Raw genomic sequence first — 17,120 nt, 5'->3', positions numbered from 1 at the left:
TGACGGTTTAGGGATTCGTCACTAAAAGTATTTTTATCTAAAAGATATAAAAAAAAAAAAAAATTTAGTTAACAATATTAGTGATAGTTTGGAAAATTCTTCACTAATAATAGGGTATTAGTGACGGTTTAATGATTCGTCACTATTAGTGTTTTTATATAAAAAAATATAAAAATAATTTAGTTAACTCTATTAGTGACGATTTGACAATTCATCACTAATAACATGGTAGTAGTGACGTTTCAGATTCGTTTATAATAGTGTTTTTATTTAAAAAAATAAAAATAATTTATTAAATACTATTAGTGACGATTTGAAAAATTTATCACTAATAATAAGGTATTAGCGACGATTTTGAAAAATCATCACTAATAGTCTCACATTGAAATTAAAACTGGCGTGGGTTCTCCCAATCTCCGTCGCTCCTTTTCCCTCCAATCGTTCTCCTTTCCCTTCTTTCCCCAATCTCCCTCTCTACAAGGTCCATCTCGTCATCTCCCTCAGCCTCTTCCATCCTGCTTCCTCCTAATCACCATCCTCTTCCTCCTCCATGTCTTTGTCAAAAGTTGGACCCTCGGTAGTGCGTGCTCTGTTGTTGGCGTCCTCGTCGCCTGCCTCCCCGTCCTTTGTTTTACAGAAAACAGAGCGTTGCAATGAAGTGTGGAGATGAAGAAGAAAAATGTAGAAGTCATTGAGAGGTCTAGAAAAGCTGCGTGAATTATCCTTCTCCTTTCTTATTATTCTCATTGTACCCAGCAGAGTATATATACACGAAACTGAACCATCAGAAAAACTAAATACAAACAATAAGCTATTAAAATGCAGCACGTGAAGAATAACTGCAGCAACTAACAACTGCAGCAACTAATTAATAACAAATAGAATATATTTTAACACGCCCCCTCAAGATGGAGTATGGATATTATGAATACCCATCTTGGATAAAATGTTGCTGAAAGGTTGAGAGCCCAGTGCCTTTGTAAAAATATCAGCCAATTGGCAAGTTGTCTTGACATGGTTGGTTTTGATAACACCTCGCTGAATAAGTTGTAGAATAAAACGGCAATCCACTTCGATGTGTTTGGTTCTCTCATGATATACTAGATTAGCAGCAATGTGGATGGCTGCTTTGTTGTCACAAAACAAAGAAACATCTTGTGAATGAGGAATGTCAAGTTCACGAAAGAGTTGTAGCATCCAAATAATTTTAGAACATGTAGTGCCCATAGCTCTATATTCTGACTCTACAGAAGAACGAGATACTATTGTATGTTTCTTAGATTTCCAAGTCACAAGGAATCAGCTATTAAAACACAGATCCCTGTTACTGATCGTCTAGTGTCAACACAACTGGCCCAATCAGAATATGAAAAACTTGCAGATTTGTTAAAGAAGAGCTGGAGTAGTACAACCCTTGTGATGGTGCACCTTTAATATACCTTAAAACTCGTAAGGCAGCATCAAGATGAGGTTTCCTTGGTTCATTCAAAAATTGACTGAGAACTTGTACTGAATAAGAAATATCAGGTCTTGTAACAGTGAGGTAAAGTAATCTACCAATTAATCTTCTATAATGAGTAATATCAGTCAATAAATCACCTTCATATCGAGAGAGTTTTAAATGAGGATCCTTTGGGAAATTTGCTGGTTTAGCTGCCAACATGCCAGCATCTTCTAGAAAATCTAATGCATATTTTCGTTGACACATTGAAATTCCTTGTTTTGCTCGAGAAATTTCCAAGCCAAGGAAATATTTAAGAGAACCTAAATCCTTCAATCTGAATTAAGCATTTAAAAATGATGTGAATTCTAGAATAGGTGATGCAGCATTAGGAACAAGTATAATATCATCCACATAAACCAATAGAGCAATGAAAAAAGAGCTGGTTTTCTTGATGAACAGAGATTGGTCTGCTTCAGATTGAATAAAACCATCAGAAATCAGAGTAGTAGAAAGTTTGGAGAACCATTGCCTCGATGCTTGTTTTAGACCATAAAGAGATTTGTTTAAACACAAAACTTATGACTTTAAGGAAGTATGATAGCCTGGAGGAAGAGTCATGTATACTTCTTCTTCAAGGTCCCCATGTAAAAAAACATTATTTACATCTAGATGATGCAAATACCAATTATTAATAGCTGCAAGGGCCAAAATTGACCTTACAGTGCTAATCTTGACAACAGGTAAAAAAGTTTCTTGATAGTCAATTCCTTCACATTGCGTATAACCCTTTGCAACCAAACGAGCTTTATAATGCTCAATGCTACCATTAGCTCTATGTTTTACTTTATAAACCCACTTACATCCAATGGGTGTCTTACCTACTAGTAGATTAGTGAGAGTCCAAGTCTTATTTTCCTCAAGAGCCTTAATTTCAACATCCATAGCATCACACCAATGTGCAAACTTAGAAGCTTCTTGAAAACTACTAGGTTCATAGTGTATGGATAATGCTAGTTTGAAACATTTATGAGATGAAGACAGAGGATGATAAGAATTACTGATGACAAGGGATACAATGTACCTGACGAACAAAAGTCATTCTTGGAGTGGTCTGCAGCATAATAATGAAAATCTTTTAAATAACTTGCTTGTGTTCTGTTTCTGGTAGATCTTTGTGGAATGGAAGGAATATTAATAGGTAAAGGTGAATGACCTGCAGAATTGAAAGAATTATCTATAGCAGATGACTCAATTTGATGTGTATCAGGTTCTGTGGAAATTGAAACTGGAAGTGTATCTGAGATAGGAAATATTGAAGATGGAGAATCAGCATGAAGAGGACTAGAATGTGCTTGTGGATGATTCTGTGAGTTTGGACTATTGAAAATATTATCATGACATTCAAACTCAGATATAGGATTTGGGATTATTGTATTAGGAGATGGATCTGTGTGAAGCTGCTATTTATTTTATGCAAAGGGAAAAATGTTTTCATGAAAAATCACATTACGAGATACAAATATTGTCTTTGAATGTAAATCATATAATTTGTAACCCTTAATGCCATGAGGATATCCAAGAAATATGCATGGTTTAGCTCGAGGATCAAAATTTGATCTGCTGTTATAGAGTGTTGATGCATAACAAAGACATCCAAGAATGCGTAGGTGATCATATAAGGGTGGCTTTCCAAATAACATCTCATATGGTGACTTGTTTTTCAAAACTGAAGATGGTGTTCTATTAATCAAATATGTGGCTGTAAGTATACAATCCCCCAAAAATTTTAAATATGTAAACTTGTAACCTGGAGGATAACCATGTAGTTTATAACATTTTTCTGTTGTGTGATTCTCATAACCACAACGAGAACATGGCCCCTTTTTCTTGTTATATTTGTAATGTCTTTGCTGATGTGCATTTGAGGAATAATTTTTACTCATCATTGCTGCAGATTCAATAGAAGGCACATGCGCTGTAGCTGCTCTTTGATGTTTTTCCTGAACAATCAGTGCATATACTTTGCTGATTGAAGGCCGAGGATCACTTAACAATATTTGTCCACGAATTTGTGAATATGTGTCATTTAACCCCATAAGAAATTGCAACACATAATCCTTATGAGATGACTTTCCACAGGCACATCCTCGACGACAAACACATTTCTTAGTGGCTATGTAATTGGACAATTCATCCCACAAACCTTTGAGCCTAGTAAAATATGCTGTTACAGTTAAGTTTTCTTGCATTAGATTGGAGATGTCCTTCTTTAATTAATAGAGACGTGGTCCATTTGATTATTGAAAACGAATAGCAAGATCATCCCAAAAATCTTTCGCAGATTCATGATACAAAACACTTGATGCTATGTCTCTGGAAACATCATTTAAGAGCTAAGAAAGGATCATTGTATTGCATTTTGACTAGGCTGCAAACAGAGGATCTTCATCCTTTGGCTCTGCTATTGTGCCATTTATGAAATCAGATTTGTTTTTGGCTAATAAAGCTAAAATTATGGCATGCCTCCAACTTGGATAATCATCAGGTCCAGTCAATTGCTGAGATACTAGAAGTGAACCAGGACTTTCACCATGATGCATGAAATATGGATTAGATGGATCAATTTCAGAGGATGAAACAAGAGAAGTCATGATGAAAAAAAAAAAAACAAGAAGGAAATGGAATGCTGAATGTATCTTTTTTCAAAGAAAGAAATAGTGTGCAATCAGGATCAGCTCTGATGTCATTTTATAGAAACCAGAGGGTTGTAGTGAAGTATGGAGATGAAGAAGAAAAATGTAGAAGCCATTGAGAGGTCTAGAAAAGCTGCGTGAATTATCCATCTCCTTTCTTATTATTCTCATTGTACCAGCAGAGTATATCTACACGAAACTGAATCATCAGAAAAACTAAACAACAGAAAAACTAAATACAAACAATAAGCTGTTAAAATGCAGCACATGAAGAATATCAAGCAACTAAAAACTGCAGCAACTAATTAATAACAAATAGAATACATTTTAACACTTTGTCTCCAGATCCTCTTCATCTACTTCTCCAACATTGTCCGCATAGAGGCCGCGTCCTTCTCGACAAGGTTCGGTGGAGCTCCGTCATTTCCCGTGAATGAAGTGGGTACAAGGCAGCGCTGTGCGCGTATCCACTACTGAGCACGCTTGTCTTCGGCGCGTTTGCGATCGCGTACTTGCTCTGTGTTTGGTTGTCGTGTTGGAGAGTCATCTCTGTTGTGATCAATAAGGGGTTGAGGGTTCGAATCTACAAGCTTACACTCGCCGTCACGGTGTCGCTGTCGACGGAGGTTCTGTTCTTGGGGTTGTCATTGTCGCGGTCATCTGGATCATCGGTTATGTAAATGTTCCTCCTCATTTTAAATTCTACTAGTTATTATTTTAATGTTCTTCTTGTTCTTGTTCTTGTTCTTGTTGTTGTTCTTCTTCTTAATATATCGAGAATGCAAAGGAGCCAGATCTTTTTGATAACACCCTTAGAGATAAGGTTGATGATAAACATATCATTGAAGACCCAAAGCATTGCTGAAAACAATGAAAATCCCTTTCTGGTCTGGGTTCTGCTTCTGTCTCTGTTTTGTTTGTTAATAAAGTGATTTATCTTAAAAAAAAAAAGAAAGATAAAACGTTTTGGTGATTGCGGTTCACTAGAGACTTGGGTTTTTGCTTTCGATTGAAATTTTGGGTCCTTGGTTGCCAAAAGGAAAAAGGAATAAATAAAATACGCTTTGAAAATATTCATTTTGTAGTTGCTTCTTTGAGGTTTTGCCTTCTATGAGTAGTTTTTGGACGTATAAGATTTTACTTGAGTTTCTAAATGATTTTTTTTTTCTTTTCTCTTTAACTATATTTCTCTTTACATTCTTTGTTCTAACTTTAAGCTTCTGTCCCACTAAAATGATTGGAACTATTTGATTTTGATCCTAATGCTTCGGCACAATTTTCTTACTTTTTATTTGACATAATGAGATTCATATACTTTCAGTTTGGTTTTTTGAGCCATAGTGGACATTGGGCTTCGCAGCATTAACTATAAGCCTTTCATTCTCTGGAATTTGTTTCTAATGTTCAGTCTCAGTGTGGTACAATTAGTAGACAATAGGCATGCGCTCACACGTGCACATTTCAAACGAAGTGTATGATGTTGATCTTTGCAACTAGACATGTCAAACAAAGTATATATTTTAAAAAATATACTTTAAATGTTTATGTTGTGTAGTTATTTGGTGGTTGATTTGTTTTAAAAAGTATGATTTTTTTTTTCTAAAACTATCTGTTCGTTTTTTTAATTATAAGTTGGTTTGATTTAGGAATGCAACAGTTTGAACACTTAATCTCTCTGTTACATGAGGGCTTGATCGTACATGCATTCTACTTGTATTTTTTTAATCTTAAGCGCTTAACTAGACAAAATTTTAGGTTATAATATTTAAATTTATGAAAAATAAATATAAAAGCATTTTCCATATTTATTTTATATTCTTAGTAGAATCTTATGATCCAATGTAGGTCCTGATTTTAACAACCTTGGTTTTGCATACTACAAGCTGTGGGGAGTACCTGAGTCTTTTGTTTGCAGTACCTTCTCTTCAGTTGTTCTACATAGTTAAAAATATTAACCATTTTTAGATTCACATTCCGTTTTTCATGAGTAATTTTTTGTTATAGTTGTTGATATGAACCAACAAGCTCTGATTGCACGGGATGATCTGCACATGCCAAGCAGACCCATCACAAGAGCTAGAGCCAAGAAGGTCAAGGAGGCTATGCAAGGACTAATTGAGAAGTTGCTTGAGCAAAAGTCAATAAGGGCCATGGACACTAAAGGAAAGGACTTTCTTAAAGAGTCTAAGATGGTAAATTGTCTAAAGACATGTAAAGTTGGAACCTTAAGCCAATAAGGGCTATTCGGGGAATTTTTATGGGCTAAATAGTGGGCCAAATGTGTCAATTAAGCATGACATGTGACTTGCACATATTTCATTAAATGACATGGCACATGACATGTGATTTGCACATGTTTCATTAAATGACATGGCATACTTAAAGTTATGTGGGGCTATTTTATTGGGCAGATTGATATCATAGCCTATTTTTATTGGACGAACTAATGTCATGGGTTTCTTTTATGTTCTATAAGTAGCCAACTCTCTGTCGTATTTGGAAGGAATATTTTTTTGGCTAAATACAATTCCAAGTGAGGTTTATTTCTCTTCAAGTTCTTCATTGAACTTTCACCGAACTTATCAAAGGTGCTACCTTTGTGGCGTTCATCCATTAATTTGATATTCTTGGTTTGTGCTTCACATTAAGCAATAGGTCAAGGATCCACTACCATGTTGAATCTTATTTTGGGCTTGAGGTTTTGATAAATCTGATTTAGGGTCTCTGGACGTTCATTCTTGGGGTTTCGCATCATTTGGTATCAGAGCTTTGGTTCAAATGAGGTTTTATCTATCTTATTTTTCTTGTTTGCTTTCGAAAATTTTTTTATCTTATAATCATTTATCCTTATTTCATATTCTTTTATCATCCGATCTACCTATCTTGTTTTCTTGTTTCCGAAATTTTCCATCTCTACTTTAATATTGTCCATCATCAAGATTGAATCTTTTGTGCCTGGAAATTGCAAAAAACACAGCAAGGCCGATTGGAGCACATTAAAAAAAAGCCCATTTTGTGAATTCAAAAAAAAAAAAAAAAGGAAAAAGAAAAGGTAGTATTTTGCATTCAAAAAAAAAAAAGAGGAGGCAATAGCTTAAAGGTTTGTGCAATTTGTGGCTGCACTTAACTTGGATTCTCCTTTGGCTTTATCATAGGTCCATTCTAAAATCTATTCAATTTATTATTCTAATTTTTGTTTTAATATATCCTTGGTCAAGTTGGTTATTTTGTTCCATTGAATTTCTTCTTATTTTGTTTGCGTCATTATTGTTTTATTGATTTCTTTTTGTCTTTCCTTCGTTGTTTTGTGTCCTGATTTAGTTGTTATACTATTATTTTCATTGATATCTTGTTTCTAATTCATTGATTCAATTACTGCATTTGGTTGAACTGTTGGTTTGTTTGGGATTAGTTCATTAAAGAACTAAAAGAGAAATCCTGAGTGGTAAGAGGCACAAGTGTGTGAGCGTATTAGAGGAAAAAAGCCAAATAAATAAAAAATTTGTGTCAAAACACGAGCATTGAGCGTCATTGTTTGGAGGGTAAACACGTAAGGGAATGAGTGAGGAATTTTTTTCTCTCTAATATCCTTTTTGCAGGTTTGAAATCATGAGTAGAAAAGTGGTTGGCACTGAAACTTCCAGCAAAGGTAGCGAGAATGAGAACCCTCAACAAGACTCATTATTCACCTTGCAAGCCATTCAACAGCAATTTGAAAGACTCAATACGGTTTTTTGGGAGTTCAGAGATAGATTGGATAGACAAGACGCTGCAATTGATGAACTAAGAAGAGGGCAATCTAATGAAAGGCGGCGAAGGCCACATACTCCTCCGATTGTTGAATTTGAACATGATATAGGTAGCAATGAAGCAAGTGATGATGAACATGACGGTATAGGCAAATTTGCTTATCGAGGTACTAGGCAAGAGCGGCAATCTTGATGGGAGCCAAGGGGTCGAGATAACATTGATAGAAACGTCGGAAGCATAAAAATGAAGATCCCTCATTTTCAAGGGAAAAATAACCTGGATGTATACATTGAATGGGAGAGGAAGGTTGAGCTTATTTTTGAGTGTCATAACTACTCCGAAGAAAAGAAGGTGAAATTGGCAGCTGTGGAGTTCACTGACTATGCACTGGTATGGTGGGATCAAATTCTTCTTAGTAGGCATAGAAACATGAAAAGGGCTATTGAGACGTGGGTTGAAATGAAGACGGTGATGAGGAAGCGATTTATACCAAACCACTACTACCGAGACTTACAACAACGTCTTCAAAGACTTATCCAAGGTACCAAAAGTGTAGAGGACTACCACAAGGAGATGGAGATGGCTATGATTTGGGCAAATATTGAGGAAGATAGAGAAACTACAATGGCACGATTCTTATGTGGGTTGAACCGGGAAATTGCTAACATAGTGGAGCTGTAGCACTATGTGGAGTTAGAGGACATGGTGCATATGACAATGAAAGTAGAGAGGCAACTCAAACACAAGGGTGGAAACAAGTATGCTACAACAACTTCGGCTTCCCATTCCACATGGAAACCGAATTGGGGGAAATCAAAAGAAGAAAGGGTTGTTTCCAAATTCAAAGAAAAGAAGGAGAAAGGCAAAGACAAAGTGGGCAGCCATGAAAAAGGTACAACTTCTTCTCAACCTAGTAGGTACAGAAATACTAAGTATTTTAGGTGTTTGGGGACTGGTCATATTGCATCACAATGCCCGAATAAAAGAGCAATGATTATAAGAGATGATGGTACTATTGAGACTGATGATGAAGAGAGTGATCATGAGTCCATGCCTTCACTAGAAGAGTCTAGTGATGTTGAATATGTTGTCCATGGTGAGGCATTAGTAACTAGGAGAGCTTTAAACATGCATGTGATGAAAGATGAAAATGAGGAGCAGCGTGATAATATATTTCATACTCGATGTTACATTTATGATAAGGTGTGTAGCGTGATCATCGATGAAGGGAGTTACACTAACGTAGCTAGTACCACATTAGTAGAGAAGTTGGGGTTGCAATGCATAAAACATCCTAGGCCTTACAAACTTCAATGGTTGAATAAGTGTGGGGAGGTTAGGGAAAATAAGAAAGTGATGATTGTATTTTCAATTGGAAAATATTATAATAAGATTCTATGTGATGTGGTCCCTATGCATGCTAGTCACATCTTATTGGATAGGTCATGGCAATATGATCGACGTGTCACTCATGATGGGTTCAAGAATATACATTCCTTTATAAAAGATGGGAGAAGTGTGACCCTTGTACCATTGACTCCTAAGCAAGTGTATGAAGATCAAATGAGATTGAAAAGAGCAAATAATGAAAAAAACAAAAAAGAGGTTGAGAATAAAACAAAAGGAGAGGTAGAGAGCACTGAAATTAGAAAAAAAAAAAAGTGGTAAAAGTGAGGGAAAAACAGCGAGAGAGGAAAAAATGAATTTGTATGCAAAAGAAAAAGAGTGTAAGAAAGCTTTTTATGGCACAAAGACCTCTAGTTGTGCTCATGTACAAGGAGGCATATTTGAGCACTAACGAACTCACCTCTTCCTTGACTAGTGCTGTTGTTTCTTTGCTGCAGGAATACAAGGATGTCTTTCTTGTAGACGTGCCCAATTGTTTGCCACCGATTAGAGGAATTGAGCATCAGATTGACTTCATCCCTGGGGCTACGATTCCCAACCGTCTGACCAATAGGAGCAGCCCCAAGGAGACTAAGGAACTTCAAAGATAAGTTAAGGAGTTGCTAGCCAAGGGGCATGTGAGGGAGGGCACGAGTCCGTGTGCGGTACTCGTGCTATCGAAGAAAGATGGATCATAGAGGATGTGCGTGGACTGTAGAGCCGTCAATAAAATCACTATAAAGTATTGTCATCCTATCCCTAGACTAGATGACATGTTAGATGAACTGCATGACTCTTGTATCTTCTTTAAAATTGATTTTAAAAGTTGCTACCATCAAATAAGAATGAAACTGGGTGATGAATGGAAAATTGCATTTAAGACAAAGTAAGATTTGTATGAATGGATGGTTATGCCATTTGGTCTCACCAATGCACCTAGTACTTTCATGCGCTTGATATATCATGTGTTACGTGCACTTATAGGTAGATTTGTTGTTGTCTACTTTGATGACATCCTAGTGTACAACAAGAATCTTGATGATCACTTGGATCATTTGAAAAGTGTACTAGATGTTCTTAGAAAAGAAATTTTTTTTTTGCTAACCTAAATAAATGTAATTTTTGCATGGAAAAGATTATTTTATTAGGTTATATAGTGAGTGCTAAAGGCGTAGAAGTGGATGAGGAAAAGGTGAAACAATAAAAGATTGGCCAACACCTAAATCTGTGACTGATGTACATAGTTTTCATGGCTTGGCTAGTTTTTATAGGCAGTTTGTGAGAGATTTTAGCACCATTGCTGCACCTTTAACTGAAGTGATAAAAAAGAACGTGGGGTTTAAATGGGGTAATGCACAAGAGCATGCCTTTAAAATGCTTAAAGATAGATTATGTTTTGCTCCATTGCTGCTTTTACTTGATTTCATGAAAACTTTTGAGATTGAATGTGATGCCTCTGTGATTGCTATTGGAGCTGTTTTGATGCAGGATAAGCGTCCCATTGCATATTTTAGTGAAAAGTTCAATGGGCCAGCATTGAACTACTCCACGCATGATAAAGAATTGTATGCCTTGGTGAGGGCATTGGAGACGTGGCAACACTACTTATGGCCTGAAGAATTCGTGATCCACTCTGATAATGAATCATTAAAGCATTTAAAGGGGCAAGGTAAGCAAAATCATCGCCACGCCAAATGGGTAGAGTTCATTGAAACCTTCCCATATGTCATTCAATACAAGCAGGGAAAAAAGAATGTCGCGGTTGATGTGCTTTCTCATAGGTATGCCTTAATTACTACACTTAGCACTAAGCTATTGGGTTTTGAGTACATAAAGGATTTATATGCTAAAGATTCTGATTTTGCTAATGTGTGTGAGGCATAGGATAAAGTTGCGTTACATAAATTCTATAGGAATAATGGATATTTGTTTAGGGAGAATAGACTTTATGTGTCTAACTGCTCCTTAAGAGAATTGCTTATGCGAGAGTCACATTGCGGGGGTTTGATGGGACATTTTGGGGTACAAAAGACTTTAGATATTCTGCGAGAACACTTCTTTTGGCCACATATGCGTAGAGATGTAGAGAGAGTGTGTTCTAGATGCATTTCATGTAAACAAACTAAGTTTAAGGTCTTACCTCATGGCCTTTATACTCCTTTGCTTGTACCTAGTAAACCTTGGGTAGACATTTCAATGGATTTCATATTAGGTTTGCCTAGGTCCAAAGGGGGTATGGACTCTATATTTGTGGTGGTTGATAGATTTTTTAAAATTACACATTTTATTCCTTGCCATAAAACTAATGATGCCACAAATATAGCCAATTTATTTTTTAGTGACATTGTGCGATTGCATGGCATTCCTAGGACAATTGTGAGTGATAGGGATGTTAAATTCCTTAGCTACTTTTGGAAGGTTTTGTTGGGAAAGTTAGGAACTAAGCTGTTGTTTTCTACTACTTGTCATCCTCAAAACGATGGTCAAACCGAAGTAGTTAATTGGACTTTAGCTACCTTATTGCGTGCGGTCATTCAAGGGAATTTAAAATCATGGGAAGAATGCATACCACTTGTTGAGTTTGCTTATAATAGAACTGTGCATACTTCTACTAATTTTTCTCCATTTGAAATTGTTTATGGTTTTAATCTTTGACTCCTTTGGATTTGATGCCATTACATGTGAATGAGATAGCTAGCTTAGATGGACGACACAAGGCTGACTTGGTGAAAAGGATCCATGAACAAGCATGGCAGCACATCGAAAAGAAGAACCGACAATATTCATCTCAAGCTAATAAGGGGCGCAAGTTCGTTACTTTTGAATCGGGAGATTGAGTTTGGGTGCATATGAGAAAAAGATGTTTCCTACTAAAAGGAAAACAAAGCTACACCCGAGGGGTGATGGACCTTTTCAAGTGCTAGAAAAATCAACGACAATGCATACAAGTTGGATCTACCGAGTGAGTATAAGGTCAATGCAACTTTCAACGTTTCTAATTTATCCCCTTTTGATGTAGGTGATGATTCGAGGACGAATCCTTTTAAAGAGAGGGGGAATGATATGAACCAACAAGCTCCGAATGCACAGGAGGATCTGCACATGACAAGCGGACCCACACAAGAGTTAGAGCCAAGAAGGTTAAGGAGGCTACGCAAGGACTAATTGAGAAGTTACTTGAGCAAGAGTCAATGAGGGTCATGGACACTAAAGAAAAAGACTTTCTTGAAGAGCCTAAAATGGTAAATTGTCTAAAGACGTGTGAAGTTGGAACCTTAAGCCAATAAGGGCTGTTTGGGAAATTTTTATGGGCTAAATAGTGTGGGCCAATTGTGTCAATTAAGCATGACATGTGACTTGCACATGTTTTATTAAATGACATGGCACATGGCATGTGATTTGCACATGTTTCATTAAATGACATAACATACTTAAGATTATGTGGGGCTATTTTATTGGCAAGATTGATGTCATAGCCTATTTTTATCGGCTGAACTGATGTCATGGGTTTCTTTTATGTTCTATAAGTAGCCAACTCTCTGTCGTGTTAGGAAGAAATATTTTTTGGCTGAATACAATTCCAAGTGAGGTTTATTTCTCTTCAAGTTCTTCATTGAACTTTCATCGAACTTATCAAAAGCGCTACCTTTGTGGCGTTCATCCATTAATTTGATATTCTTGATTTGTGTTTCACGTCAAGCAATAGGTCAAGGATTTACTACCATCTCGAATCTTATTTGGATTTGAGATTTTAATAAATCTAATTTGGGGTCTCCGGACGTTCATTCTTGGGGTTCCGCATAAGTTGTTCTTAAGGTATTTCCATGCACTAGCTAACAATGGTAAATTTTCTTGTGATTGACACACCTCTGTTGTTTCTTGCAATTATCTGCTACTGCTGCTCTTTTCCTTGCTGCAAAGTCCGAGGACACACCATGTCCTTTGAACAATGTATTGAGAGTATCTTCTGAAATTCTCCATAAACAAGATCTTACCTTCTTGTCTTATTTGCTCCCTGTTGTGAGTATCTTCAAATCTTTTTTCTTCTCATGTCTATTTGTAGGAATCGGGATAATAATGCATCCTTATGCTTTATGTGATTGGAAAAATGCCAGCAGCTGCTGTGACCAACCTGCGGCATAGATGGAATTTTTGTTCTATAGCACAATTGAGATTTGAATATTGTTGCATGGGTTGTTATTTTTCTTTGATACAACTTAATATTAAGTATTCTGCAGTACAATCAATGTAGAGTAAAGGCTAAAGGCATATTCTTATTTATTTAACTGTTGGGCTCATTTTTGGGACTCCATTTCTTGTGTGGAACGTGGAAAGTTTTAAATATGGAATATTTGCATGGGAATTTTTTCAATTTCTTCATATAATTTTTTAAAATTTTGTTTTGATGTTGGTTGCATGTTGATAGGGCTGGTTTGAGCAGTATCGGAAACGGGCTGGTTTGAGCATTATCCATTCTAAGAAAATTAGGTTTTTCACAAACTGTTTTGGTGAATTTGGGCTTGAAGGGTAAGTTTATTTCTCCATTATTTCCCTCTGTAACGTATATATTTTTTATTGTAACACCCATTGCACTTACCCATTGACTTATTACATAATCCAAAAATAAAACAAAATAAAAATATTTTGTCTATGGTTCCTGCCCTAAAACTCTGTGAAAAATGATTGTTTGTGCACTGGAATTGATAATTATGAGTCTCAACAATTCAAAAGTAGTTAGTTTAGAGTATTCATTAGGCTAATTTCCATGGCCTTACCTCCTTGATATGGTGTGGGAGCCTTGTGGACTGGCTGCTGCATTCTTTGGGATTGGTTTCTAAATGATTGTCTGCAATTGATTATGGTGAAAACCTTTTACTGTCAAGTTTAAGGCAAAATTCAAATTTCAAACCATCCACTACTCCTAATTTGAAATGTATTATGCTATGAGTTTAAGGAGGTATATGCCTATTTATCCGGCCTTAAGGGCTTTTAATACATTTCAGTTTTGAAATGAAATGATAATTTTGCCACTAACAGAGCGCCCAAATGTTTAAAGAGATGGAACTTCCATATATTATTTTAATCCAAGCCTTTATATATATATATATATATATAAATGGTCAGAAACTATTTTCCTATTTGACCAAACCTTTGCTTGTGTGTGGGTTGTATAATATCTAGAAAATAATAAAAAATGATTGGAAAGTAAGGTATCTCAGAGAAAAATCAATGTATTTATTTATGTGACTCAATTAAAATTTTCTTCTTATTTTGTCGTGATTTTTTTTTAATTAGAAAGATATAATTCAATTATAGTTGTTCCTATTATTTAGAAGTATAGTAAAAAAGCATGAATTGGTTGATGTGATAAAATCAAATAGTAAATAATAACAAAATGCAATAGCTGGTTGCTTTAGGTGGGTTCCGCTGTGCCTTGTTCTTTTTATGTGCCTCATGATGCCTTTGATAGCAATAGGGGCATGTCATTGTGATTGAACATTTTATCTGTAAAGAAGAAAGGGTCACAAAAACTGAAGCATTTCATATGTATTGGCTGCTTGATGTAGATATCAAAATATTTACATCATCAGATTATTATTTCATAATTTCCATTTATGGGACTTTGTGACTCATTAAAACTGGAATGAGAATTGCCTTTTTCTGTTCTCTTTTTTTTTTTTAATTTTTTGTATACTGGACCTAAACAAGGCTTTGACCATGTCAAATGGTCAGATTTCTTGATGTTTGCAATTGTATTCATTCATATGCACATAAGTGTACGATCAACCACATTCTTCAAGGTGTCAAGGGGTTTGTGCTAAGAGAATCCCCTCTTCTCCCTCTTCATTTTGGCCATCGAGTCCTTAGCCTAATGCAGAATAGAAGAGCATTAGATAATATCTTCTTTCTGATGGTTTTCAAATTAAAAGTAGAAATGGGATGGCTGATTAGCATCTCACTTTGTTTTGAAGCAATTCCAAACTTTAAGATTCATCTTGCAAAAAACAAACCAATGAGGCTCTTACTAATGCACCGAGCTGCAAAGTCAAGACCCTTCCAACCATTTACCTTTGGCGAGCTGCCTAGCAGTAAAATCAAACCAGAGGCTATCTAGTATCCTATACTAAAAAGATGTGCGCTCAAGTTAGGTTTCTTAATAGGTGGAAGACTTAGATGATCCCTCAAATCTGCAAATAAAAAAAAATTGTAAATATATCTTTTAGGAGAGAGAGAGAGAGAGATGTACATTAATTTTCTATGTAGTTTTTGTTGCTTTTAACTACTTTTTATAAGCTTTACCATTTGGATGCACATGATTTGCTATTATTAGGGGAGCATAATGATAAGTATTTAGGAACTTCATCCAAGATTGTTCCTTTGCGTAGATTTCTCTTTATTGATTTATGTATATTTCTTCATCAATGCTAGTTACCTGCATCATACTTGCTTAATTACTCCCTCAGGTAAAGATCTTCACTATTGATTTGTTTACTCTGTAGACAACTAGTAATTAAGCTCTAGGATGCAGACATACATACATACCAATCAGTATGAATTAGATCTATATTATCCGGGTTGATGAAATAAATATAAACTATAACTTTTATCACTAAATAAATAATAATTTTATTTACAACTGTGATAAAGAAAATAAATTAAATCCCTTTAAAGGGGTTGAGGCTGGGGGAGAAGAGAGAAATTAAGATAAATAGGTATAGGAGAGAGTTGAAGAGTTGCACTTACAGTTGAGGATTAATTCAGTTTTAGTTTAATTATGAGGGCTAACTCTTTGTCTGTGCTACTGTTTTCCCTCATTTTCTCAGCCTTCCATACGCCATTCCTGCAGCTAGAAGCAGCTGATGACAAAAGGGCAAGCACTTATTAATTTCTCAACTCTCTCTCTCTCTCTCTCTCTCTCTCTCTCTCTCTATTTAATTTATCTGCTTCCTGTTTAAATATTAATTGTGCACTTGTGAGATAATCAATTAATACATGTTGTTAGTGGGGAAGTGACTGCAGTCGTATGTAGTGTAATTGGGACAAAACTTGGGAGTTGAGAAAGGGGCTTCTAAATTGGATGCCCATTCAATCACTAATTTTCATTACTAGCTTTTGGGTTCTTTCTTGGCAAGGTAACTTTATTAAATTATTTGCATGCTTGAAATGATTTATGTTGACTTTTTGAGTCCAATTCCTGTTTTGATGTTGACAAAGCACCAATATCTTATGTGTGTTTTTAGTGTGTGAATAAGTTTTCATTTTAGCATGAACATAAGATATCAAAAAATGGATGTCAGCAAGAACATAAAGCTCACACTCTCCTGACTGTTTCATGAAGATTTAAGAGTAAAGAAGATAAAAAAGACATTTGCTTTTACTTGTATATGCATTTATTTTTACATTTGGTCTGTAATAATGTATACATTTTGCATGATATGTTTTAAATGCTCAGATGACCGTAGAATGACCATAGGGACCGAATGACCTTAGGGCAGGTCGACCAACGCCGAATTTTTTAAGGTGTATGCTCAAAAGACGTAGATTGCCTTTTAAACTTCCTATACTTCATAAAAATGTATACATCTTGCATGATATGTTTTAAATGCTCAGATGACCGTAGAATGATCATAGGGACCGAATGACCTTAGGGCAGGTCGACCAACGCCGAATTTTTTAAGGTATATGCTCAAAAGACGTAGATTGCCTTTTAAACTTCCTATACTTCATAAAAATGTGCTCTATTAAAATCTAAGTTAATCATCATATGAATAGGAAAAACATTTTAAAAAGAAATGATTGAAAATGCCAAAATTGGCCTGTTTGGTCGACTGAATTCAGCTATACTG

General features: G+C 35.6%; 1 protein-coding gene across 2 annotated transcripts; it reads left to right on the top strand.

The window, feature by feature from the left end:
* The first annotated feature begins 4,223 nt into the window (after positions 1 to 4,223).
* On the top strand, positions 4,224 to 16,380 carry LOC131164239 (uncharacterized). Of its 2 annotated transcripts, XM_058121276.1 has the most exons (4): positions 4,224 to 4,813; positions 6,142 to 6,329; positions 13,700 to 13,800; positions 16,098 to 16,380. In XM_058121276.1, the coding sequence occupies exons 2-4, from the start codon at positions 6,150 to 6,152 to the stop codon at positions 16,132 to 16,134; spliced, it is 318 nt and encodes a 105-aa protein (XP_057977259.1). In that variant the 5' UTR covers positions 4,224 to 4,813; positions 6,142 to 6,149; the 3' UTR covers positions 16,135 to 16,380. The 2 variants fall into 2 exon arrangements, 1 of the variants encoding a protein (XP_057977259.1); XR_009139232.1 differs by lacking the exons at positions 13,700 to 13,800; positions 16,098 to 16,380 and adding an exon at positions 13,337 to 13,584 and having other exon boundaries at positions 4,421 to 4,813.
* Positions 16,381 to 17,120: the final 740 nt, after the last annotated feature.

The sequence above is a fragment of the Malania oleifera genome, chromosome 9 (assembly GCF_029873635.1).
Source record: "Malania oleifera isolate guangnan ecotype guangnan chromosome 9, ASM2987363v1, whole genome shotgun sequence".
NCBI classification, from domain to species: Eukaryota; Viridiplantae; Streptophyta; class Magnoliopsida; order Santalales; family Ximeniaceae; genus Malania; species Malania oleifera.
The sequence above is the reverse complement of the archived record's forward strand: the minus strand, read 5'-3'. Positions and strand labels throughout refer to the sequence as shown.